The sequence below is a fragment of the Anomaloglossus baeobatrachus genome, chromosome 7 (assembly GCF_048569485.1).
Source record: "Anomaloglossus baeobatrachus isolate aAnoBae1 chromosome 7, aAnoBae1.hap1, whole genome shotgun sequence".
Lineage (NCBI taxonomy): Eukaryota > Metazoa > Chordata > Amphibia > Anura > Aromobatidae > Anomaloglossus > Anomaloglossus baeobatrachus.
In genome coordinates this window covers 281,862,774-281,889,880 of record NC_134359.1, presented here as the reverse complement: position 1 = coordinate 281,889,880, position 27,107 = coordinate 281,862,774, and the positions used below count along the sequence as shown (strand labels likewise).

At 43.0% G+C, this 27,107-nt stretch overlaps 1 protein-coding gene across 1 annotated transcript in view; it reads right to left on the bottom strand.

The window, feature by feature from the left end:
• The window catches only part of MAPK8IP3 (mitogen-activated protein kinase 8 interacting protein 3), an 87,628-nt gene that overhangs the window by 28,634 nt on the left and 31,887 nt on the right, over window positions 1-27,107 (bottom strand). The window contains exons 3-15 of the mRNA XM_075318269.1: window positions 26,364-26,434; window positions 24,073-24,164; window positions 18,827-18,971; window positions 14,503-14,737; window positions 14,310-14,412; window positions 14,105-14,223; window positions 13,723-13,734; window positions 11,241-11,258; window positions 10,407-10,464; window positions 5,199-5,351; window positions 5,063-5,117; window positions 4,834-4,985; window positions 1,699-1,755 (exon numbers count right to left, since the gene is read on the bottom strand). Coding sequence (XP_075174384.1) covers window positions 1,699-1,755; window positions 4,834-4,985; window positions 5,063-5,117; window positions 5,199-5,351; window positions 10,407-10,464; window positions 11,241-11,258; window positions 13,723-13,734; window positions 14,105-14,223; window positions 14,310-14,412; window positions 14,503-14,737; window positions 18,827-18,971; window positions 24,073-24,164; window positions 26,364-26,434 — 1,270 coding nt within the window. The remainder of the gene's footprint in view (window positions 1-1,698; window positions 1,756-4,833; window positions 4,986-5,062; window positions 5,118-5,198; window positions 5,352-10,406; window positions 10,465-11,240; window positions 11,259-13,722; window positions 13,735-14,104; window positions 14,224-14,309; window positions 14,413-14,502; window positions 14,738-18,826; window positions 18,972-24,072; window positions 24,165-26,363; window positions 26,435-27,107) is intronic.

The following is a 27,107-nucleotide window of genomic DNA, read 5'->3' as shown; positions in this document are numbered from 1 at the left end:
TTTGCCTGTATTTCAGAAAGTATTCATCCGATCTCACAACTAAAGGCATGTATAGAATCAGCATGATAGCGCCAGTATAGCACAGGCTTTAGTTTATATAGGAAAATCTTAGTGGTTGGTCCTCTTTAAAGGGTATGTCCGGGACAGTCACACCCACCAGTCGGCTGTTATAAGTGTATAGAGCCACCCCAATGGCAGGTGTGGTGCAGTTTTTGGAAGAAAGCAGCCGAGTTTTTGATAATCTTGGACAGCCCTTTGTAATAGCTTCAAACTATAACTTCTGCGCTCAGAATTTTCACACCATTCTGACAAATATGGTGCACTAGAAAAAAGCCCTCTAAAAACATATTGCTGACTGCCTGTTTCAGGGTATCAATTCCAATAATCCCTCCACCGAGTATAGGCATATAACCCGTGGAGAAGAAAAGTGACCAGATGGCTTATAATCAAAATAAGGGGGATATATGCTGGGAAACCCAGGCACGGTACTGCATAGATTTACCTTAATATGAAGGGCCCGTATAATCCAAGTGGTCGGTGCGTACGCTGCCAACCCCGGCACGTGTTTCGTGACTTCCTCAAGGGGTGCTGGTAAATCTATGCAGTACCGTGCCTGGGTTTCCCAGCATATATCCCCCTTATTTTGATTATAAGCCATTTTCTTGGCTTTCCATCCATACTCTTCTTATGATAGGGATTCCTGCATCCTTGCACGGTATATTTCTATCTCTTGCCTTTATCAGCAACATATATTTTTAGACATTACAGTACTGTATCATTTGCACTTGCTTGTCAATATCTGTTGCCTGCTATTATATGAAAGGCCCTTTATATGCACTGTCACTTTTAGATTATTGTGTTCTGCTGCCTTTATCTGGGATTGTCCCTGTCTTCTATTTTTTCTATACCATTACTATGCGCTTTTAACTTATGATTCAATAAAATATTTTTTATACATATTTTATTTGTTCTGGTCACTTTTCTTCTCCACGGGTTATATGCCTATACTCGGTGGAGGGATTATTGGATTTGATAATCATTGTAGTGACTCCATACGGAGTTTTTTTTATTTAAGGCTACTTTCACACCTCCGGTTTCTGCAATGCGGCACAATCCGGCACTTTGCAGGAAAATCGCAACCGTTTTTTTTTGCTGCCGGTTGCGATTTTCCTGCATAGACTTTAATTAGTGCCGCATTGTGCCGCATGGCCTTGCGTTCCATCCGGTTTTTGCCGCATGCGGCAGATTTAGCCGATGCGGCGGCCAGATGGAACGTTGCCTGGCACGTTTTTTCGTGCGGCAAAAAAAACCGCATCGCGCCGCATTCGGACGATGCGGCGCATTTTTCAATGCATGCCTTTGGCGGCCGGATGCGGCGCGATGCGGCAATAACCGCATCCGGCCGCCGCATGCGGTTTTTGCCACTGCGCATGCTCAGTAGCATGCCGCAAGCGGCAAAAACCGGACTGGCCGCAAAGGAAAAACTTATGCAAAGGATGCGATGTTTTCACCGCATCCGTTGCATAGCTTGCACAGCCGGATTGAGCCGCAGAGCTCAAGCCGGATGTGTGAAAGCAGCCTAATACTGTTTCAGGGTATGTAAAGGTTTTCCATTACTCTAGCCTGCTCTCACTTATTATAAAGCTGTCCTCGCATAAACCTCACACAGTCACAGATGACATATATACTAATACTTACAACTGCCAAATTGTGGATTTCTTCTTCTCCTGGACAGATGGATGTTCCCGTGAGGCCCTGCAATGAGATGAGCAGCATCACCTGTCATGGTGGAGATCTACAATATCAGTCTCTTCAGAAATGCTTGTTGTGTTGGTTCTCTGGTGCTAATACACATGAATAGCGTACAGGCTGAACCATAGTTTTCCAACAATGGGAAAAAACATGGAAACAGAGGTTTATTACAGACCCTCAGGTGATAAATGTATGAATGCTACTGGTCTCACCAGAACGGGGGTCCCATGTCTCCAGTTTAAATGCATGAATATCATACAAGCACAGAACCACTCTTCTGTTTCTGTCAGAACAATAGACTCTTAATGCAGCCTAAAGGCTACTTTACACACTGCGATATCGGTCCCGATATCGCTAGTGTGGGTACCCGCCCCCATCTGTTGCGCGACACGGGCAAATCGCTGCCCGTGCCGCACAACAGCCGTCACACATACTTACCTGTCCGGCAACGTCGCTGTGACGGGCGAACCGCCTCCTTTGTAAGGGGGCGGTCCGTGCGGCGTCACAGCGACGTCACTGAAGCGTCACTGAACCGCCGCCCAATAGCAGCGGAGGGGCGGAGATGAGCGGGACGTAACATCCCGCCCACCTCCTTCCTTCCTCATAGCGGCCGGGAGGCAGGTAGGGAGAGCTTCCTCGCTCCTGCGGCGTCACACGCAGCGATGTGTGCTGCCGCAGGAACGAGGAACAACCTCGTTACTGCTGCAGTAACGATAATTGAGAATGGACCCCCGTGTCGCCGATTAGCGATTTTGCACGGTTTTGCAACGATGCAAAATCGCTTATCGGTGTCACACGCAACGGCATCGCTAATGCGGCCGGATGTGCGTCACAAAATCCGTGACCCCAACGACTCCGCATTAGCGATGTCGCAGCGTGTAAAGCCCGCTTTAGTGTACATGCATCTATAGAAATGACTTTCGAGTAGGTCCCCACTTTGCAGCAATACCAGTTTCCACCCTACTTGGAAAGTTTTCTACAAGATTTTGGAAGCGTCTGTGGGAATTTTGCCTCTTAATCCAGAAGAGCATTTGTGAGGGGACACTGATGTTGGGGAGAGGTCGGGGTCACTGTCTCTGTTCTAGGATGGGGATGAGGTCTGTGCTCTGTGCGGCTTCCTAGCATTCACCAAACCCAGACTCGTCCATCAGATACCAGGTAGAGAAGCGAGATCCATCACTTCACAGAGCACATCTCCTCCTGTCACACAGAGATTTTATCTAACTTCGTCGACTGTCATGGCGGCGTCAGGTCTTGTTCAGATTGTTGACTCTGTCAATCCACCTGAGAGATTCTCTGGTGTCTGGGAGCAACGCAGGCAGACTCAGGCGTCGACCTGCTGCGTGCTGATTCATAGGCAGGCTAGCAAGAGTTAATCTCTGCTAGTCTGCTTGTTTGCTCTCTTTGATCACCTGTTGTGAGGGAGCCAATCACATATGCTCCCCGTATACACATATATATACTATATACATATACATACATGTATATACATGTATATAATGGCTGGGTCCTTCCTCCTATGCCAGCTATAGCTTGTCTTAGTTGGTCTGATGTGGTGTCCCAGACTTTCTGGTGCTTGTAGTTGTTGTTGTTTTGTGCGGTTGTGCAGTTTACCCCCAGTTGTCCTTTGTATTTTCCTTCCTGCTCTTGTTTTCCTCCTGAATCTCTTATTGTCCTATCCTGTATGTGTGCAGTATGACAGAGTTTTGGTTTTCCCTTGCCTGTCTTCATCTGTGTTTAACATCACACTCCTGCCCTGTCCTTCACTGGTGGGAGGGATGGGACGAAATCAAACTTGATCTGGTCAGGAGCAGGGCCAGGAATGGGTCTCAGGCATCTCCACTATTAGGAGTATCCCTCAGATTAGGGATAGCATTGTGACACCTCCAGAGTCCAGTGGTGGCGGCTTTACACCGCTCTCTCAGATGCTCGGCATTGTGCTTGGTGACGAACGGCTCGGCATTGTGCTTGATGACGAACGGCTCGGCATTGTGCTTGGTGACGAACGGCTCGGCATTGTGCTTGGTGATGTACAGCTCGGCATTGTGCTTGGTGACGTACGGCTCGGCATTGTGCTTGGTGATCTACGGCTCGGCATTGTGCTTGGTGATGTACGGCTCGGCATTGTGCTTGGTGATGTACAGCTCGGCATTGTGCTTGGTGACGTACGGCTCGGCATTGTGCTTGGTGATGTACGGCTCGGCATTGTGCTTGGTGATGTATGGCTCGGCATTGTGCTTGGTGATGTTCGGCTCGGCATTGTGCTTGGTGATGTACAGCTCGGCATTGTGCTTGGTGATGTACAGCTCGGCATTGTGCTTAGTGATACACAGCTCTGCATTGTGCTTGGCGATGTACAGCTCGGCATTGTGCTTAGTGATGTACGGCTCGGCATTGTGCTTGGTGATGTACGGCTCGGCATTGTGCTTAGTGATATACGGCTCTGCGGCTCGGCATTGTGCTTGGTGATGTACGGCTCGACATTGTGCTTAGTGATGTACGGCTCGGCATTGTGCTTGGTGATGTACGGCTCGGCATTGTGCTTAGTGATGTACGGCTCGGCATTGTGCTTGGTGATGTACGGCTCGGCATTGTGCTTGGTGATGTACGGCTCGGCATTGTGCTTGGTGATGTACGGCTCTGCATTGTGCTTGGTGATGTACGGCTCGGCATTGTGCATGGTGATGTACAGCTGCAGCTGCTTGGCCATGAAGCTTCCAGCGGGTGCAGTGCTAGTGCTGAAGTTGCCAGAGGATTTCTGGACTCTGCAGTTATGGAGTCAGCAGAGTGTTGATGACTTTTCTCTCAACCGCACGCGGCCGTCCTATTACAGGACGCGCTGGTATCAGTGGGGTCTGCACCACCCACCATTCTGTCCCATTACTGTAAAGACAGATGGCATGGCGAGTGCCCGGATCTTATACAACCGGGGACAATGGGACTGAAGGAAAAACCTAAGTTCAGTGACTTAGAGGTGGGCCCTAGACTTTTTTTCCTTATATTTTATCTATTAAATTTCTCCAAAGATAGATATTTCCTTTTTTTTTATGTGCCATTCTGCAACATTATGATTAAAATCACCTGATCATCTCCGTCCACCTCACCGCCTCCTGTAGCTCCATGAGCCTCTCCTTGTACTGGTTTCTCTCCATAAGGACACGAGCCATCTCCACACGTGTAAATCTCCTGCGTTGTGCAATCGGGATGTTATCTTGCAAGGGAGAAGAGCTCTGCTGACAAATAACAGATTCCACTTAGAAACAGGATTTACATTTATCCGATCCTAATACAGAATATCGATGACACTTACTTCATCCACCTCTTCCTTAGGCTCTTGCATAGCGACAATGGCTTCAGATCTCACCCTTAACAGTTGAAAAAGAAAAGTCATTTATAAAAGAGTAGATTAATGAATTATTCATATAGATCACATGGTTACACATTACCTTTTTAGTTCATCTTCCAATTCTTTTACGCGGGTCTCCATTTTGCCCTTGGCCTGTTTAGTGGCCTCTAGTTCACCCTTCAGGACCTCCTGCTCTCCTGACAGCTGATCCACCTTTGCTATTAAGTCATTCTTAACAATGTTTAATGCATTCCTGAAAAATAGATATTGGACAGATAGATATTGGATAGATAGATAGAGGGATAGATATATAGATAGATAGATAGATAGAGGGATAGATAGATATTGGACAGATAGATATTGGATAGATAGATAGATAGAGGGATAGATAGATAGATAGAGGGATAGATAGAGGGATAGATAGATGGAGGGATAGAGAGATAGATAGAGGGATAGATAGAGGGATAGATAGAGGGATAGATAGAGGGATAGATAGAGGGATAGATAGAGGGATAGATAGATGGAGGGATAGAGAGATAGATAGATAGATAGATAGATAGAAGATGGATAGATAGAGGGATAGATAGAGGGATAGATAGATGGATAGATAGACAGACAGACAGACAGACAGATAGATAGATAGATAGAGGGATAGATAGATAGATAGATAGATAGATAGATAGATAGATAGATAGATAGATAGATAGATAGATAGATAGATAGATAGATAGATATTGGATAGATAGATGTTGGATAGATAAGATGTTGGATAGATAGATGTTGGATAGATAGATGTTGGATAGATAGATGTTGGATAGATAAGATGTTGGATAGATTGATGTTGGATAGATAAGATGTTGGATAGATAGATGTTGGATAGATAGATGTTGGATAGATAGATGTTGGATAGATAAGATGTTGGATAGATTGATGTTGGATAGATAAGATGTTGGATAGATTGATGTTGGATAGATAGATGTTGGATAGATAGATGTTGGATAGATAAGATGTTGGATAGATTGATGTTGGATAGATAGATGTTGGATAGATTGATGTTGGATAGATTGATGTTGGATAGATAGATGTTGGATAGATAGATATTGGATAGATTGATGTTGGATAGATTGATGTTGGATAGATTGATGTTGGATAGATTGATGTTGGATAGATTGATGTTGGATAGATAGATGTTGGATAGATAGATGTTGGATAGATAAGATGTTGGATAGATTGATGTTGGATAGATAGATGTTGGATAGATAGATGTTGGATAGATTGATGTTGGATAGATAGATGTTGGATAGATAGATGTTGGATAGATAGATGTTGGATAGATAGATGTTGGATAGATAGATGTTGGATAGATAGATGTTGGATAGATAAGATGTTGGATAGATTGATGTTGGATAGATAGATGTTGGATAGATAGATGTTGGATAGATAAGATGTTGGATAGATTGATGTTGGATAGATAAGATGTTGGATAGATTGATGTTGGATAGATAGATGTTGGATAGATAGATGTTGGATAGATTGATGTTGGATAGATAAGATGTTGGATAGATTGATGTTGGATAGATAGATGTTGGATAGATAGATGTTGGATAGATAAGATGTTGGATAGATTGATGTTGGATAGATAGATGTTGGATAGATAGATATTGGATAGATTGATGTTGGATAGATAGATGTTGGATAGATAGATGTTGGATAGATTGATGTTGGATAGATTGATGTTGGATAGATTGATGTTGGATAGATAGATGTTGGATAGATTGATGTTGGATAGATAAGATGTTGGATAGATAGATGTTGGATAGATTGATGTTGGATAGATTGATGTTGGATAGATTGATGTTGGATAGATAGATATTGGATAGATAGATGTTGGATAGATAGATGTTGGATAGATTGATGTTGGATAGATTGATGTTGGATAGATTGATGTTGGATAGATTGATGTTGGATAGATTGATGTTGGATAGATAGATGTTGGATAGATTGATGTTGGATAGATAGATGTTGGATAGATTGATGTTGGATAGATTGATGTTGGATAGATTGATGTTGGATAGATAGATGTTGGATAGATAGATATTGGATAGATTGATGTTGGATAGATTGATGTTGGATAGATAGATGTTGGATAGATTGATGTTGGATAGATAGATGTTAGATAGATTGATGTTGGATAGATTGATGTTGGATAGATTGATGTTGGATAGATAGATGTTGGATAGATAGATATTGGATAGATTGATGTTGGATAGATTGATGTTGGATAGATTGATGTTGGATAGATTGATGTTGGATAGATTGATGTTGGATAGATTGATGTTGGATAGATTGATGTTGGATAGATAGATGTTGGCTAGATTGATGTTAGATAGATATTGGATAGATAGCTAGATAGAGAATGCTTAAAATATAAGCCCTACTCCAAAAATAAGCCCTAGTTACAGTCAGGCTTGGCGTTAGGGGCAGTCAAACTGTGCAATTTCTCAGGGACCCCACTCTCTTACAGACCCCGGCAATTGTATTCCGAGGTTAAGATTCATGAAGGACCTTTGATGATTTTACAGTCATATGACATGATGTAATCAAAGGTCTCTTAATTGTAGGAGTCTTAAAGAACTGAACATGAGACTGTCTGGTATAGACCACTGGCATTAAGGGGAAGGGAGAGTAAACTGGGCAATTTGACAGGGCAGCCATTCTCCAAGGGGTCCCAGTGTTTATATCCTGATGATAGGATTATTTAAGGACCTTTGTGACATCACAGCATGTGACCAAAGGTCTTTTAATTGCAGTAGTCTAAAGCTGAAGAGGAGACAGTCTGGTGTGTGTGTGTGTGTGTGTGTGTGTCTGTGTGTGTGTGTGTATAGGTAGTATTACACACAGGGTTTCAAGAGTTATGTCGATGTTCCAGAATACAAAATGACTATATTTGAATAAAGGCCCATTTACACACAATGATATCGCTAACGAGATATCGTCGGGGTCACGGTGTTGATAACGCACATCCGGCCTCGTTAGCGATGTCGTTGTGTGTGACACCTTTTTGCGATCAGTAACGATCGCATAAAGATGTCAAATCGTTCGTCGTGTACACGTCGTTCATTTTCAAAAAATCGTTCCTCATTTGGAACACAGGTTGTTTGTCGTCCCTGCGGCAGCACACATCGCTATGTGTGATACTGCAGGAACGAGGAACCACATCGTACCTGCAGCCGCCCGCAATGAGGAAGAAAGGAGGTGGGCGGGATGTTCCAGCCGCTCATCTCCGCCCCTCCGCTTCTATTGGGCGGCCGCTTAGTGACGCCGTTGTGACGCCGCACGCACCTCCCCCTTAAAGGAGAGATTGTTCGGCCGCCGCAGCGATGTGGGTGAACAGGTAATTGCATGTGACGCTGCCGTAGCGATATTGTTCGCTACGGCAGCGATCACCCCGTGACGCGCCACCGACGTGGACGGGTGCTATCGCTCGCGACATCACTAGCAATGTCGCAGCGTGTAAAGCCCGCTTAAATGTTGATTTATTTTTTTTTGTGTTCAAGAATTAATGTGGATAGTTGTTCATGGAAAAAAAGATATCCTCAGAAAATAAGCCATAGCCCATCTTTGGGAGCAAAAAATAATATAAGACCTTGTCTTATTTTGGTGGAAACATGGCAGATAGATAGTTACTGGATAGATAGATAGATAGATAGATAGATAGATAGATAGATAGAGGGATAGATAGATAGATAGATAGATAGATAGATAGATAGATAGAGGGATAGATAGATAGAGGGATAGATAGATAGATAGATAGATAGATAGAGGGATAGATAGATAGATAGATAGATAGATAGATAGATAGATAGATAGATAGATAGATAGATAGATAGAGGGATAGATAGATAGATGGATAGATAGATAGATAGATAGATAGATAGATAGATAGATAGATAGATAGATAGATAGATAGATAGATAGATAGAGGGATAGATAGATAGAGGGATAGATAGATAGATAGATAGATAGATAGATAGATAGATAGATAGAGGGATAGATAGATAGATAGATAGATAGATAGATAGAGGGATAGATAGATAGATAGATAGATAGATAGATAGATAGATAGATAGATAGAGGGATAGATAGATAGAGGGATAGATAGATAGAGGGATAGATAGATAGATAGATAGATAGATAGATAGATAGATAGATAGATAGATAGATAGATAGATAGAGGGATAGATAGATAGAGGGATAGATAGATAGATAGATAGATAGATAGATAGAGGGATAGATAGATAGATAGATAGAGGGATAGATAGATAGATAGATAGATAGATAGAGGGATAGATAGATAGAGGGATAGATAGATAGAGGGATAGATAGATAGATAGATAGATAGATAGATAGATAGATAGAGGGATAGATAGATAGAGGGATAGATAGATAGATAGATAGATAGAGGGATAGATAGATAGATAGATAGATAGATAGAGGGATGGATAGATAGATAGAGGGATAGATAGATAGATAGAGGGATGGATAGATAGATAGATAGATAGAAGGATAGATAGATAGATAGATAGATAGATAGATAGATAGATAGAGGGATAGATAGATAGATAGATAGATAGAGGGATGGATAGATAGATAGAGGGATAGATAGATAGATAGATAGATAGATAGATAGATAGAGGGATGGATAGATAGAGGGATAGATAGATAGATAGATAGATAGAGGGATGGATAGATAGATAGATAGATAGATAGATAGATAGATAGATAGATAGAGGGATAGATAGAGGGATGGATAGATAGATAGATAGATAGAAGGATAGATAGATAGATAGATAGATAGATAGAGGGATAGATAGAGGGATGGATAGATAGATAGATAGATAGAAGGATAGATAGATAGAAGGATAGATAGATAGATAGATAGATAGATAGATAGATAGATAGATAGATGGATAGATCGATAGATGGATAGATAGATAGAGGGATAGATAGATAGATAGATAGAGGGATAGATAGATAGAGGGATATATAGATAGATATTGGATAGATAGATAGATATTGGATAGATAGATAAATACGATACGATACGATAGAGAGATAGATAGATAGAAAGATAGATAGAGGGATAGATTAGACGACTGACTGATGGAATCGCCATTAGACAATTGATCATAGTCTATGATTCCAGTGTTATCATCCAACATATTTGGAAGAAATACTGAAGACAGATGAGTATGGAGGCACACACTTTATATAACTTAGGTTAAAGAATAAAAAACAAGCATCTTACTTGGTTTCGAGAAGTTGGGAGTTTTCTAACAGAAGATTGCCCACTTCTTTGCCCATCCCTGTAAGAACAGCGGCAAATTAGGCCTCAAGTAATAACAGATAAGCCCCTGATCCCGTTCCCTTCCCCGCACACAGTCTCATAATTCTGCTGTGTATCTCTCTTATTGGACATAAACAACAAGAACACAGACAGTAAGGAAAAAAAAAATACAAAATAAAATTTCCCCCAAAAATGAAAATTTAAGAGTGATTCTACAGCCTGCTACCACAGGAGGGCAGTACTGAGTATGATGTTTTTTCCTGGCAAGAGATTTCAGTGCAGAAACCTATAGGGAAGCGATTGCTCAGGATTGTGTGGTTAGGTTAGAGCTACACAGACACAAGATACATGGTCAAAGATTGCCAAGTGTCGCTGCTACATTGCAGTACCTTCAGGGTACTCAGTCATTTGTATTGCCCTGTGTTGTATCAGTGACGTTGCAAACTTGGGCCACGTGACTTTTGTCGTAGCCTATTTCTCCGTGTAGCCCTACCCAATGGGTAGCAGGATTGTAATTATAGGAATGCTGAGGAAACAATCACACGTAGGATGGAATCCTTAAGAGACCAAAAGTTTCATTTATCCTATATGAGGACACCAGCATTATAAATGGCACATAGGAGGTAAGAGCCTTTTTGCAAATTTAATATTTTTGTGGCCCTTCTGCTCCAGTGCAATTTTCTCAATTTTCTTGTACATAAAAAAAAAAAAAAAACCCTTATTGCAGCAAAAAAAAAGGACACAGAACAATCGGAAGGCCTGGAGTGACAGGAGGAGCGCAGACCTCAGCCTTACCAAAGAAATCATCCCTCACTAGGAGTGCAGCCACATGGGAGGAAGACAGGGAGGAAGCAAAGAGGGTAGAAAAAAACAGAGCAGCAGTTAAGAAGTGATTGCAGATCGGCCCATACAGCAGTTATCGCCATGCAGCCCCTACAGTGGGCACCCGCCGCCCTTCCTGGTCTAGACGCATGCGCTGTATCGCTAGCCATGCAAAGTCCGCAATGCTCAAAGTGTTTCCCAGTGTTCTAGGAGAAGCTAAGGGCCATATTCGAGGACATGCAATGTCATTTTTTTGTATATCTGACGTTGCAGTTTGTTTTTGTCTTTCAAAGGGGTATTCATATTTTCAACTTTTTAAAATGAAGAGACCGTGAGAGAATACAATCCATTTTGTTCTTATAGAAACCATCTTGTCTTGTAACTGAATGATGTCATAGGGTTCAGCTAACTCTGATGGGCGGGGAAGTTTCACATTTCTACACACACCCCTGCAGCCCTTATTGGTGCATAGTTCTGAGGAGGTATTTCTTTGTTTGGGATACTACATAAACTGGTCACATGATGTAATAAAGCAGAAACTCCCAGTACACCACAAAGCGTGTGTGCTGCAATGATTTCCCAAGCGCTTGTAAAACAAATCTTACTATTTCACAGTTCCAATGGCATAGAAAGAGTGTATTTTGCTCACAAGACCACTGTGCATGCGTGAATCACTCCATCCGCTTGTATGAGAGCTCTGAGTATTGGTGCCCACAAATTTTAGGGTACTAGAAAGCCAGGCATGCACACCTCTCCTTTACGGGTCTTCCATTCTGCAGATAGATGCGGATCTCAACTCTGGGACCTGCATCTATCACTCTCTTAGGTATATGCTGCTAATGTCCAAGATAATAATAGCCTTTTAAAAGGTTGGGGGAGGGGGTTGCAGATTCATGTTAATTAGTTATTTCAATTGATCATTATCTTATTGCTGCCAATGAATGGAAACATTAGTTTCGGAGGTTGTCCTAACCATAAAGCTAAGCAATCCAACCCCTCTACCAGTAGAAGGTGGAGAAGCTCAGTATGTTAAATAGAATGCTACCACTCACTGACAGCAAGCATAGATCTGGACCAAGCTGGCAAACTTGCCTAGTGATATTCCGATATGGAAACCAAGGGCAGAATGAGCTACCAGAGGATCCTGCAGACATACTGAGGCCCATGCCCAACGAAAAGCATACAGCTCTGCAGGAGATGAGATTTTTGGGGTAACAGAACTTTTTTGGGTTTCTCCACAAATAGCTTACTGGCCTCTATTACATAATATGGTGAATTTTTTAGAACTCCCATAGGATTGAGAAAACTGTGCATGCGCGACCACTTCATCATTTACAGTGGCTTCATTATTGACCATGGTAGGGATTGGGGAACCTTATTGGCATGTTTCTGATGTGCGATGCTCTGCTCTTCAGCAGTGTCGATGCTCTGTTTTTGTATTGTGCTCCGGTGTACGGGTTGTCTCCCGACCTTGGGTCCTGCGTTGGTGATGGGAGGGGCCTGGTCACAGGCACCTCATTCCAGGTGATTGCTCTGCTTCATTAGGGAGCAATTTCACCCGGAATATCAACAGTCATAGTTCCTGTTCTGCAATGAGTGCTCTGGCTCCAGTAACTCTTCTGTTCCGATCTTGTATCTCTACCCCGGACCTTAGTGACCCTTCTCCACAGGTGCTCCGGACTCTGACATTACCCCCCTGGCTCCTGACGTCTGGCTCGTACACTGACCTTGGCTCCGCTTTCTCCTTGTGTTGCTTACATGACTTCCTGGCTCGTGACCTACGGCTCAGACCCTGACCTCGGCTCTTCCTTCTCCCTGTGTTCCTTACATGACTTCCTGGATTCTGACCTACGGCTGGTACCCTGACCTTGGCTGTGCTTTTTCCCTGTGTTCTATACGTCACCTCCTGGCTCCTAACCTCCGGCTTGTTTGACTACTCCTCCACTAGTTGTATCTAGTGACACCTTGTGGTTGAACATCACACTCTCCTACAGATTGAAGACATAGGATCCATAGTTATCAGACATTTTAGCATAGCCTGAGGATTTGCCAGAAAATGTCTTACATAGGAATACCGCATTAAGGGTGGCCCCCTGATTCCTATTCACTTGAGCCAAGCAAGTCCTCCATAACTAGGTCAATTTTATCTTTTACAAGTCCCAAAAGCCAATTTTGGCCCCAGAGTCACTTTGCTTCCAAGGAATAGTATTATAGGGGGAGCTAGGTGACAATATTCACAGTATTTTTAGCCATAAGTACCCAATGAGAATACAAATCTCACAAATGTACATAGGTCCTGTGCCAATCTTTACTTATCGTCCTGCAAGCTGAGTAGTCAAAGCCATCAGAGACTTACCAGCCAGAAAATAGAAAACGCCATTCATTCAGGGGTTAGATGGGAAATTTGGGAAAAAGTTAAGGAATTAACATATAGGTGACGAGAAAGAGTACACACCTGAGAATTCTCCTATGAAGACCGTCCAGCGGTGACATAAGTGGGGAGGGGTGAAAAGGGAAATAGAGGGAAAGACCGGGTCAGTCAATGACTAGCTAGAACCAACATAGTAAGAGCACAATCCAAAAAAACAGTAGGGCATGCAAGGGGACGTTACCTTCCACAACATAACACAAACGAAAAGTACTGACAAGCCTCTGAACTGGGAAAATGGAGACTAAACACTAATAATTTATATTATGCAACTGGTTGATAGCCTGTGGCATTGGGAACCCATCACTTGGCCAGTGTAAGCCTTCTGGATTTTGGTTGACCTTCAATGACTCCTAATGGCCATCGCACTAGACTCCATGCAGAATATCACAGCACGTTCCACTCTTACCGAGTAGATCAGCTCCTTCATCAACATCCCCGATGACCTCCGACCCAGCTGTGGACAACTCGTGGTACAAAGAATCCGTGTTGATTCCGAAAGCTTTGTTCACAATGCCTTGAGTGGGACTGATGAAATAATTATGTTGGATATATTACATATTGGCTGTAAGGGTTACAAAGTAGGGTACACCATAGAGCATGGGAGTTAATACCTGGTCCCTGAGCGTTCTAGGCGGGGGTCCTGACACATGTCCAATTCTGGGGTTGAGTCGATGATGTCCTGGACATCGGACCATTCGTCGCTGCTTCCCATGCCTGTGTGACAGCCTCATTATTAGCATTGCAGTTCGCAGTTCATAAAGCATTTTTCTATGGTAGGACATAAATTTACTATAACATTCTTACCTATGCTAACGTTTCTCATCTCTTGGGTGACTTGCACCTCCATGTTGTGGCTGTTCCGCTTTTCCCGTGACCTCTTGCTTTTGCTGCTCATGCCATAGTCCTGCAGAGGCCCTAGACTCTCATGTAGAGGCGTTACGGCTGCCGATGGCACGGATGAGGTGGGGGTGTTAGATTTGGTACCAGTAGTGCTCGGGGTGGCGGCCACTGATGACTGGCCAGATTCGGACATTTCATCCTGGCAGGAGGTTATACAGTTATTGAGGCAGACTTCCTAGTAATTCATTATGCATAGAAATATCTTTAGAATTGGTGATTAATGATGAACGAGTGTGTTCGCCACTGCTCAGCCGAGTATCGTGAGTGTCAGGTATGCTCGGTGCTCAGCCAAGTATCGCGGGTGTCAGGTATGCTTTGCCAAGTATTGCAGGCGTCAGGTACACTCAGTGCTCGGATGAGTATTGTGGGTGTCAGGTATGCTTCGCCAAGTATGCAGGTGTCAAGTACGCTCAGTGCCCGGCCAAGTATCGTGGGTGCCAGGTACGCTCAGTGCTCAGCCGAATATCGCGGGTAAATTAGAGTGCTTGAAAAATCCTTCAAATCCAAAAAACGTGGCGCTGATCCCCAAATTATATCAGAAGAAATTTTATTCGGCCACTATAAAATATTACATAAAATATTACAACACGTTTCGGCTAAAAATCTTAAAAAAAGATAACCTTCTTCAGGAAAAATAACAATAACAACAAAAACGTTGTTATTTTACCTGAAGAAGGCTATCTTTTTTAAGATTTTTAGCCGAAACGTGTTGTAATATTTTATGTAATATTTTATAGTAGCCGAATAAAATTTCTTCTGATATAATTGGGGGATCAGCGCCACGTTTTTTGGATTTGAAAGATTTTTCAAGCACTTCAATTTACCGGTTTCCTGTGGAGTTGATTCACAGTGTATCAAATCCTAGTGAGCAGCAAATCAGCACAGAGATTGTGGAGATTGATCCTAAAGGGATCTATGGGTTTGACCTAACTTGAAACAAGGTGAGTGCAATTTATGCACATTTTTTAATAATTTTATATGCATTTGAACTACTATATTTAGAGTGGCGCCGCGTGTGTCCCTTTTTATTTTAAACCCCTCAAGGTTTACCCTCGAATATCGCGGGTGTCAGGTATGTTCGGTGCTCAGCCGAATATCACAGGTGTCAGATACGCTCGGTGCTCAGCCGAGAATCACGGGTGTCAGGTACGTTCAGTGGTCGGACAAGTATCGCGGGTGTCAGGTACACTCGGTGCTCGGCCAAGTATCGCGGGTGTCAGGTACACTCGGTGCTCGGCCAAGTATCGCGGGTGTCAGGTGCGCTCGGTGCTCAGCCAAGTATCGCGGGTGTCAGGTACACTCGGTGCTCGGCCAAGTATCGTGGGTGTCAGGTACACTCGGTGCTCGGCCAAGTATCGCGGGTGTCAGGTGCGCTCGGTGCTCGGACAAGTATTGCGTGTGTCAGGTGTGTTCGGCAGATTATCGTGAGTGTCAGGTACACTTGATGCTCGGCCGAGTATCGCGAGATCTCGGATGTGTCATTCGTGAACAATCCGACACAAAGAGCAGTCTCCCTATAGGCAATAATGGGGGCCGGCACCCCAGTGACAGCTCTCACTGGGGGCAAAAATAAAGTGTTTGGATGCTGTGTTTTTATAAAAAAAAAAAAAAAAGAAGAAGCCTACCCTCCTCCGATAATGCTCTATTTATGGCTGTCTCTATGATGGTGGAGAGCCAAACTGCCCAATAAGGCTAGTTTCACACTTGCGCTATTTTGACACAAACGGAATCCGTCAGTAATGTAGTACAGTTCATTTATTTACAGTGGAAGCGCGATACTATGGCGCGTGTGTGTCATGCAGTACCCGCTTGTGTCCACATGATGTCGCGCTTCCACTGTAAATAAATGAACTGTACTACATTAGTGACGGATTCCGTTTGCGTCAAACTAGCGCAAGTGTGAAACTAGCCTAATTGACTTCAATTATACTCATTACTCAAGTTGTCCCCTTTGGTGTCCAACCTGCTCAACTTGAGTAGTATTTTTATGCTCGCTTATTATTGGTGATAGCTAGGGACAGAGGGGCTGCATGAAAGTCCTTTTCCTCTTATGCAGGACCATAAAATTGCCAAATGAGCATTTGTAACAGTCAGTGGCCCATGTGAACATGGCTGTAAACAGCCACAAAATGACAGTTCATTGACTAATGGCATGGTGTATGCTGCCTAAAGATCATTGCCATTGCCAGCATATCTATCCATATAAAGGTGGGGGTGGTGCTGACAAAAGGGAAACCATATCTGAACTGAATGATCGGATCGTTCATCCATATCCAGTTTGCTTTGCCCTTGGAAAAGGGCCTTGAACAGATACTAATTGACATGTTATATCGTTGATTGGTGCTTATTTTGGGTAGAAATCTTCCCTTGTAAACCCAACTTTTAAGGGGTACTTTATACGCTGCAACATCGCTAGCGATGCCAAGCGTGATAGTAGCCGCCCCCGTCGCACATGCAATATGTGGTGATTGCTGCCGTAGCGAACATTATCGCTACGGCAGCTTCACACGCACATACCTGCTCGGCGACGTTGCTGTGACCGCTGAACAATCCCTCCTTCAAGGGGGAGGTGCGTTCGGCGTCACCGTGACGTCACTAATCGGCTGGCCAATAGAAGCGGAGGGGCGGAGATGAGCGGGACATAACATCCCGCCCACCTCTTTCCTTCCGCATTGCCGTTGGGACACAGGTAAGGAGATGTTTGTCGCTCCTGCGAGTTTACACACAGCGATGTGTGGAGCTGCAGGAACGACAAACAACATTGTACCTGCGGTCAACCCGACATTATGAAAATGAACGACGCTACACAGATCACCGATTTTCGACGCTTTTGCGATCGTTTATCAGCGCATCTAGGATTTACACATTGCGATGTTGCTACCGGCGCCGGATGTGCGTCATTAACAACGTGACCCCGACGATATTTCGGAAGCGATGTCGCAACGTTTAAAGCCCCCCTAAGTGTTTGCCTTATGTTGGCCTCCGGCAGTAGAATAGGTTTATCAATCCACTGCCCTTTAGGCCAGAATCACACTTGCTAGTGCCTCGCGTGTTTCTCGCGCGAGTCTCTCATGGTAGAACCCGGCATGGTCGCACACTCCCCTGACAGGAGCGGGTCGGTTGCATGTATCTCTATGCAGCTCAGACACTCCTGTATGCATAGTGTGCGGCCATGCCGGGTTCTACCATGAGAGACTCGCGCGAGAAACACGCGAGGCACTAGCAAGTGTGATTCTGACCTTAAAGAGACTCTGCTGACATCATCCCAGTCTATTTGGCACAGGTGTGTCCCCTGATGGCCAAGGTGAAAATCCCATATGATTATATATACCAATTAAAGGTGTTGTCACAGCCTCTATCTTTAGGTGTTCATCACTGCCCTGTTTCTGACTTCCTATTTGCCAGGGGGTGGTGTACTCCTGATGATTGACGGTTTGGACTAGCGGCATTAGCTGTGCTGCCTGCCAAAATTGTGCCCCATCCCATGCTGCAAGCAGAGTCACTTTTGCCACTGCAGCATCAGGAGCACAGGAGCTCTGAAACTGGCCAGAAGCAGCCAACTTCATTACAGCGCTTACAAACTCTATTGCAAAGAGCTTGTAAGTGCTGTTCTCCTTGTCTAGGAGACCAGCCACTTCGGCAGAGTTGACCGGTAACCTATGCAGAAAACTATACGATTAAAAATCCTCCATAATTAATTTGTTTTTACAGGCAGTTTGAAGTTTTACCCATGTAATATGCTTGATGATGATAGGCTCCTCGATATATTGGATTATCAAGAGTTCTAGCCAAAATGATGTAGAGTATTTTATGGTGGATCTGTCATCACTTTACTGCCCTGTTTTAGGCTTATTGGTTAGAGACCTGCTTTATTGATGAGAATAGGGATATTCCGACTTCTTCCCGCCCCTCTCACCAGTGATTGATAGATATCATGTATACCCGCAGATACACAATGGGCGACAGGCGGGCTAACACTGAACAAACATGCGGTGTACAGGATGAACGTGCAGTGGCGACATAATGTAAAGGGTAAGATTTAAGCTTAAAAATTTGGGCATGGTGTGATATGTACGAAATCAAGTCTGACAATGGGCCTAGGAGTCAAAAATCCCCCCTCTTAGTGATTCACATCAAACAGCCACATGACCTTCTATCAATGTCCATTACAAGGATGGATGAGATGGGGATGAAGACACACTCTGTTCCCATGAATATCTGAGCCAACCTTGTAAATGAAGCTGGACTTTAGCTGGCTGAGGTCACTCAGGTGCCAGTGGTCCGAGCTCGGGGTGATCTTGCCACCCACCTGCCCACGTACCATTCCGTCCGCCAGTGAAAAGACGTTGAGAGAATTTGGGCGCTCCTTTCGGCTGAGGAATAGAGAATAAGATATGGTACATGTCAGAAGAATAGGAAGGCAGAATAATCTTGTAGAACACAGTATTCATTTTTTTTTAGCAAGGTGGGATTCGGTTTGCAGGCAAAAAATATAGATTTGGGCCCCATTCCACCTCTGCGGAGGATCATGGTGGACGGGGGCTAGAGGCTATTCTGGGTAGAATAGAGTCAGGATGTAAGAGGAAACTATCAGCAGGTTTTTGCTATGTAATCTGAGAGCTGCATGATGTAGGGACATAGACACTGGGCTCAGTAATATGTCACTTACTAGGATGTGCATTGTTGTTGCCACTAAATAAGTGTTTTATCAGCAGGACATTATCACTTCAGGACTAGGTGTCTCCTTCTTCTAGTCAGCTTGCTCTGTATAACCCCGCCTCCATCACTGATTGGCAGCTTTATGTGTCGGAAAGCTGCTAATCAGTGGTGTAGGCCGGGTTACACACAGTTCAGTGTTCCAAGCTCTACTAGATCTTCAGGAGAGGAAACTGTAATTGTATCACAACTGCGCCCCCCCAGTAAAGTAAGTGACACATCTATGGAATCAGGGTCTCTTCCCCTACATCATGCTGCACTCAGATAAGGTAGGAAAGACCTGGTGACCGATTCACTTTAAAATATTACTAAATACTGGTATGATTAGAATAAAAATTATATTCTGTGTATCCATGGTAACAGACTACAAACACTGTGTCGTCAGATCCTGCAATCATACTCCCTTTTATCCAACCCCTACATTATAATGACCTCTTAAACCTATGTTAGCAAGATGAAAAGTTCAGAAGAAAGGACCTTCAGGAACATACTATAAGGGACTTGTTACGTAGTAGTCTGTTACCATAGAGACACACAAAACTGCATAGGAGCTGAAGACACAGAGGAGATTTTGCTTCATTTTTCACTGTTAGATGCATTGAAACAATAAAGAGAAACCAATATGAAAGTGGAACTAAACAGAACACTATAACCTCTGCTGAGCAGTGTAAGGCCATGTTCACATGTAGCGTTAAAGCTGCATTTATTCTGCAGGAATCAGTATCAAAACACATAATGGTAATCAGCTCTGATGCTTATTTATTAGATTTTTTAATGTATTCTTTATTTTTCATTATGCTTTTATTTGCTGCAGATTTGGAGTGTTTTCTTAATGTTTTTTTTTTTGTGCAGAAAGGCTGGAATTCTGCACTACAAAATGTCATTTTTAGGGGGTTTTTTTAAGCTCCCCATAAAACCCACTTTGTGTGAACTATGGCTATGTTCCCACTATGCTTTTTTGGTGCAGGAAATTGTATTCAAAGGTCCAAGCAAAATGGATGTGATTTCATGAAAACTCATATTGTTACGGGTGTGTCACGAGTGAGACAGTCATGTGGTTTCTAGCAATAGAAGGTCACAGTGTTTGGCTGTGCAAAATTCTCCCTGACTTTCCATTGTTTCTGCTGTCAGTATTCATTGTACTAGGTAGCTTTCCTGCTGGGTTTGCATCTCTTCCCGTTTAGGACCCAACGGAGCCCTCCTTCCATCCAGCTGCTGATTATCAGTATATTCCATGTGCTTAACACTAGAACTACTGGACTCGTGACACCTATATAGAAATACATGGTGCAAAGTAGTCAAAATGACTACCTCAGTAGTTCTAGTGTTAAATACTCCCATCTTCCCTGGACTGATCCTGGTGATATTCTTCAGTTTATTCAAGCCCTGGGTGCAAGCAGGTGGCTTGCACTGCTCTGTGGTATCGTTGCAGAAAGCTCTGCTGAACTTCTACCTGAGTCATCTGTGGATAAGTAGTTCATGCTTTTCCCCGTGTGTCCTCCTTGTGTCTTCTCCAGTGTTTAGTGGGGTTGACAAAGAGCTCATCCCATCCGTTCCCTATTTAGGGTCCAGAAGTAGGGATACCTAGGGTCAGGTATCCGGCTTGGCACATAGGTGCGGATCCTATCTAGGGTGGTGAGGGACCCTAGGGCCCAGCTGTAGGTTTGGTCAGGAGTCACAATCTACCCTTTCTCTAGACACAGGGGTCCCCTTCCTTACCTTTTGCCGCTCACTTGGTACTTCCCCCCCCCCGTACCTAGCGTGACATCTATTTTTCTGACCATGTCCTTCTCCAGTGATTGCTCTCTTTGTATGAGGTGTCCACAGTAGGCATAGGGGTATAAAATCTTATCTACGCAGACATATCCCTATGTGTCCCCCTTGTGTCATCTATTAGTGTTTAGTGGGGTCGACGAAAAGCTCATCTCACCCATTCCCCATTTAGGGCCCAGCATTAGGTATACCTAGGGTCAGGTATCCTGCTTGGCGCATAGGTGCGGAACCTATCTAGGGTGGTGAGGGACCCCAGGGACCAGCAGTAGGTTCGGTCCAAGGTCACCATCTCCCCCTTCCCTAGACACAGGGTTTCCCTTCCCTTTCGCCCTTCGCTTGGTACTTCCCTGTACCTAGTGTGACACATATCCACTGTGTGTTTAAATATGTGGTGGAACGGTGCCTTTTTGGTGCATTAATTCCCTCTAGGTTTCAATGGGGAGTCTACAAAAAAAATGCATAAAAAATTCAAGGCTATTTTTAAGTGCAGAATTTTATTCCTTTCTGCACCCAAAAAAAAAATATTAAAACATGTGTCAAATCTGCACAAATAAAATAAAAAAATGTTGATTGCAATAATACTACTACTACTACTACTACTACTACTACTAATAATAATAATAATAATAATAATAATAATAATAATAAAAAATAATAATAAAAATAATAATAAAAATCCAATCAGAGCAAATTCCTATTGCAGAATTTAGTGCTGACACCTGCAGAAAATGTGCAGCATAAAAAATGCAACAAGGGAACATGGCCAAAGACAACTTAGCGAGTAAATACTTATACCCAATGACATGGACATTTACCTCTTCCTCCATGACTGGCGGTGACTGCAGTGAGAATTCACAGACAAAACACCCAAAACACAGCGGCCACAGCACGAGAAGCAAGACAGGAAAACAGCGGTTAGATGCCCGGTCCATGCAGAAAAATATGAAAAAAGTAAATCGAATGAGCAAGCGCAAGAGCGATGTAGCACACAGACATGGCGGCGAATCGGTAATCAGCAGCTGCCAACTATAGAGCAATAGTTGTAATCAGTACAGGTCAGAGGTTACACCCCATCGTCACGAGAAACAATTGTGTTATATCCACAATATCTTCCAAAATATCATATACTGTGTAACACAATTGTGTTCCGTGATCCATAATGCTGCAAAATTAACATTATACAAACAGCGTCCTCCAATGACCAACATGCACATGGGTCACTGAGTGCAGTATCACAAACAGCCATCAATCCATACGGGAAAAACAATATGTACAGATATAGAAATAAAATACATAAAATTATACTCGGCAAATATGGAAGGAATTACGAAGAGGGGGTCAATCTGTCAAAAATGCAGTCACTTGTCTTTGGGCATCCTACGTTGCATGGATCGAAATTACTGCAGTCATAGATTTCTATGAGTCTATATTTATCAGGATCTATGACAAAAAGAGTGTATGTTCTATGGAGGGTGCATAATATAGAACAATAGGGACTTCATGTGCCACTATCCAGAGTCAATACATTGTCCAATGCAATACACATAGTCACAAAGTACTAAGTTTTCCATGAAAATAAGATCTACCCTGAAAAGAAGTCTTAGTAGGATTTTGGGGACTTTTTTGAGTTTACGTAAAATATAAGCCCTACTCCAAAAATAAGCCCTAGTTGTGGTTCTATAAGAAAGTGTTCAAGCAGCTAAAAAAGTTAAAGAATATAGCAGAACTCTTTATCAATGATAGCAGAGATCCCCAAAAGAAAGCAAACATTCTCAAAAAAAGGCAGACCCCGCCCCCCCCCAAAAGAAAAAAATAAAATAATAATTGCATTCACCAGATCACAAACAATTTCAGTGGGCAAGTGCCAATGGTGGATGGGCTCTCACACAGATCTGCGTTGCTGTCAGGTCCCTCGCATTGCACTGCAGCTCTCACAAACTGATCAGGTACCAGTATCACTCCATACGAGTGATACTGTCAAGGTTGGGAATTTTGGGGAAACCACAAATGGGATTTCCCAGGGTCAGAGAAACGGATCTCAAATCGATCTGCGCAGATATAATTAATTCTGACAATGATGACGCTGAGACGTGTTCACTGCTTGAGCTGAAGCTAGTTTCTGGCTCATGTATTAAAAATCATGATTATACCATACAACATTTGACCTTGGAGCAAGAACAAGGAGTCAACATCCCACATCCCACCTGGTGAGAACCAACAGATTATAAATTCTCTCAGTATATTATGAATACTTATCTGTTCATTATTCATTTTGGCTTCATTATCTTTGTTAACACCTTGCTGAACACACATCTAAGAATCATATTACGAAGCTTCTATGCGATTGTCATATAGACATTCAAATAATTATGCAACGACATCTATGCTTTGATTATATACACACAGATCATCTTATTACATCTGGACAAACGGCCTATAGTCCATGCCTACCCTCACAATTCTGCTTCCAGTCACTAGGGGGAGCCAACCGCTGTAGAGCACAGGAGGACCTGACAGTGATGCAGATTAGCATGTGAGAGCCCATTCACTTGCCAACTTTAACTGTTAGGGGTCTGGTAAGTGCAATTTTTACCTATTTAAGAAGTTGAGACGACTCCTTTAAAGAGAAATTTTACCCCTTAGGCCCTAATTTGCAGACCTCACATCCAGCTGATTAGTCTTCTCCACTGCCTAAGGTCAATTATGCCAAAATAGCTGTCTATAAGTGACAGTCTGTTTCTGAAGAATATTCAGGTGTAGCTTTATATCGTAACTCCTGTGACAAAGTGCTCTCAAGTGTCAATACTGATTTCCAGGATTGTTACTTCCAATAGGTAGCCCTAAAGACCCTGTTTTCTTCATCTGCGTATATTTTGGGGGTTGGGGTGTTTCTGGATTGCAAATTAAAAAAAATATATAAAGTTCCAATAACAAAAAAGTTTTGCTTCAAAAACGTATTGATTTCTCATTTCATGAAACCCCCACCTTCGGCCCGTGACGCCGCCATCTGATTGGCTGTTGCCAGCAACTTGCTGTAGTTTGGATCGTTCAATATGTTCCACATATGTCTGAATCATCTGTAAGGAAGACAGAATGGCTGCTTAAGGCTTTGAGAGACAAACCTGTATATGAACTACAGAACATTATCGATATTATGCTAAATTGAAGTTATAGCTAGAGCTGTATTCACAATTCTGTAGGCCTTGGAGATGAAATAGATAAGCATTCCTTTCCGGCTTAAAGGGGTTGTCCACTACATTTAAGCAGGAAGTCAGAGCAGCACTCATATCCTGCTCAAATGTCCGAAAGCGGGGAGACACAGACATCTGGCACTGATTAGTCACGGGGCCCACGTGTCATATAATGTCACATTGGCCCCTGGAACACGGCTTTAGACATCGCCGGAACTGCGGCCACACCGGAGGTGAGTATAGGCTTATTTCTTTTTACTATTGTATTAGAGGAGTTCTGCTAAGCAGTTTGGGATGCTGTTTTCCTATGACAACTAGCAGAATTGTGAATGCAGCTCTGGAGTATATTATGTAACAAGAGCAATAGAGTCAATGAACATCTTGTGTCTACACTTTCACAGTTATATACAGTACAGACCAAAAGTTTGGACACACCTTCTCATTCAAAGAGTTTTCTTTATTTTCAGGACTCTGAAAATTGTAGATTTACATTGAAGGCATCAAAACTATGAATTAAAATATGTGGAATGAAATACTTAAAAAAGTGTGAAACAACTGAAAATATATCTTATATTCTAGGTTATTCAAAGTAGCCACCTTTTGCTTTGATTACTGCTTTGCACACTCTTGGCATTCTCTTAATGAGCTTCAAGAGGTGGTCACCGGAAATGGTTTTCCAACAGTCTTGAAGGAGTTCCCAGAGATGCTTAGCACTTGTTGGCCCTTTTGCCTTCACTCTGCGGTCCAGCTCACCCCAAACCATCTCCATTGGGTTCAGGTCTGGTGACTGTGGAGGCCAGGTCATCTGGCGTAGCACCCCATCACTCTCCTTCTTAGTCAAATAGCCCTTACACAGCCTGGGGGTGTGTTTGGGGTCATTGTCCTGTTGAAAAATAAATGATGATCCAACTAAACGCAAACCGGATGGAATAGCACGCCGCTGCAAGATGCTGTGGTAGCCATGCTGGTTCTGTATGCCTTCAATTTTGAATAAATCCCCAACAGTGTCACCAGTAAAGCATCCCCACACCATCACACCTCCTCCTCCATGTTTCACGGTGGGAAACAGCCATGTGCATCCATTCACCTTTTCTCAAATTTGAACTCATCAGGCAAAGCACAGATTTCCACTGGTCTAATGTCCATTCCTTGTGCTCTTTAGCCCAAACAAGTCTCTTCTGCTTGTTGCCTGTCCTTAGCAGTGGTTTCCTAGCAGCTATATTACCATGAAGGCTGCTGCACAAAGTCTCCTCTTAACAGTTGTTCTAGAGATGAGAAGGTGTGTCCAAACTTTTGGTCTGTACTGTACATTCTTTAGATTTTCACAAGTGGTGCATGTGTTTGAGATTTTCCACCTGAATTTACTTAGTGGAAAAGCTGTAGCATATTACAGTACCACTAATCATAAATGAAAATTGATCTAATCTAAAGAATCCAACCATAAATTGACATGCTCTACTCTTTTCCTTACAGATTTTACCCTTTAACAGTGCATAGCATGTATGTGCGGCAAACCTGGAGCAAAATACGTGATGGTCAATTTACATAGCTGTAAAAGCTGTCACTTGCTCAAAAATATTGAATTAAATAAAAAAAAGTGTAAAAAGATAAAAAAAATCCTTGATCTCTCCCGATTCTGATGCTCTTTTACGTTTTGTGCTGTGCCACTCCAATGTATAAATATTTACATTTATTGCTTTTGGAGCGCACTATGTGAAATCTCTGCTTGCAGTCCAACTGGGCATTCCTTACAAGTCCTCTGGGGAGAGAGTGGCAATGTCTGGAAGGGAAGAGGAAAAAGTGCAATCACAGCTATTTCCAATGCTATTGAGGAACGGAAAAGAACATGCCCCCAAAGAAGACTGTGGAGATATACACAGTTCTGCAGACAGAGATTTCACATAATGCGCTGCAAAATCAATAAATGTGAATATCTCTGTAATGGAGTAACGCAGCACAAAACGGAAAAGAACAGCAGAATCAGGAGAGCTTAGGGATTTCAACAAGATATTTAACCATTTTTTTTAGCAAGTGACAGGTCCTATTTAAGGAAAAAATCTATTACAACATTTCTGACATTTTTACCTCCGTGTGTCTCTGGTGCAAGGCATTGTATTCTTTTTTCATTTCTGACTCTCGCTCTTCTAGCCTGGAAACTGAAATACAGTTCAGTGATTAAGGAATTTTACCAATATGAGGTTTATCAATAAACATAAAAATATACAAGCGCTCACTGGGATTATCTACCTCTATGGTCATCTAGATACGGTCCATGAAAATTGGGAATATTAGCAATCTGTGTGTTTTAACTGTAATCTCTCCCCAGTTCCCCATACGTTTAAGTGTTATCACTGTCAGGCAGTGTCTCATCTCCCCTTTAAATCAAAGGAACGGGTGTATGAAAGTTCATCTGCCATTAATCTTCCCCAATATAGAGTTGGGGGATGTCAATGTCATCCCAATGCTGTTCGATTTTCTTCATTCACCCATAGACTTGCATTGCCGATATTGACATGTCTTTGTGAGTTTATGTGGACTACTCAGTCTAGAAGAATACATGGACATGTGAACAGCGCCATAGACTATCCATGAATTCCACGGATACCATTGAAGGGTGAGTGATGTCCAGAGGTAGTGGACCATTATGTCCAAGGCTGATTATCTTCCAATGACAATCTGTATGGTGGCTATACAGGGAAGATTTATTAAGCAAAATGTGCCAGAATTCTGTGTTTCATGACTAAGACACCTCCTGCTCCTACTTTCTTCAATACCCTCCCTTGAGAAAGTCCAATGCAGGACGAAACGCGCGTCGGGCAGCAGGCAGGC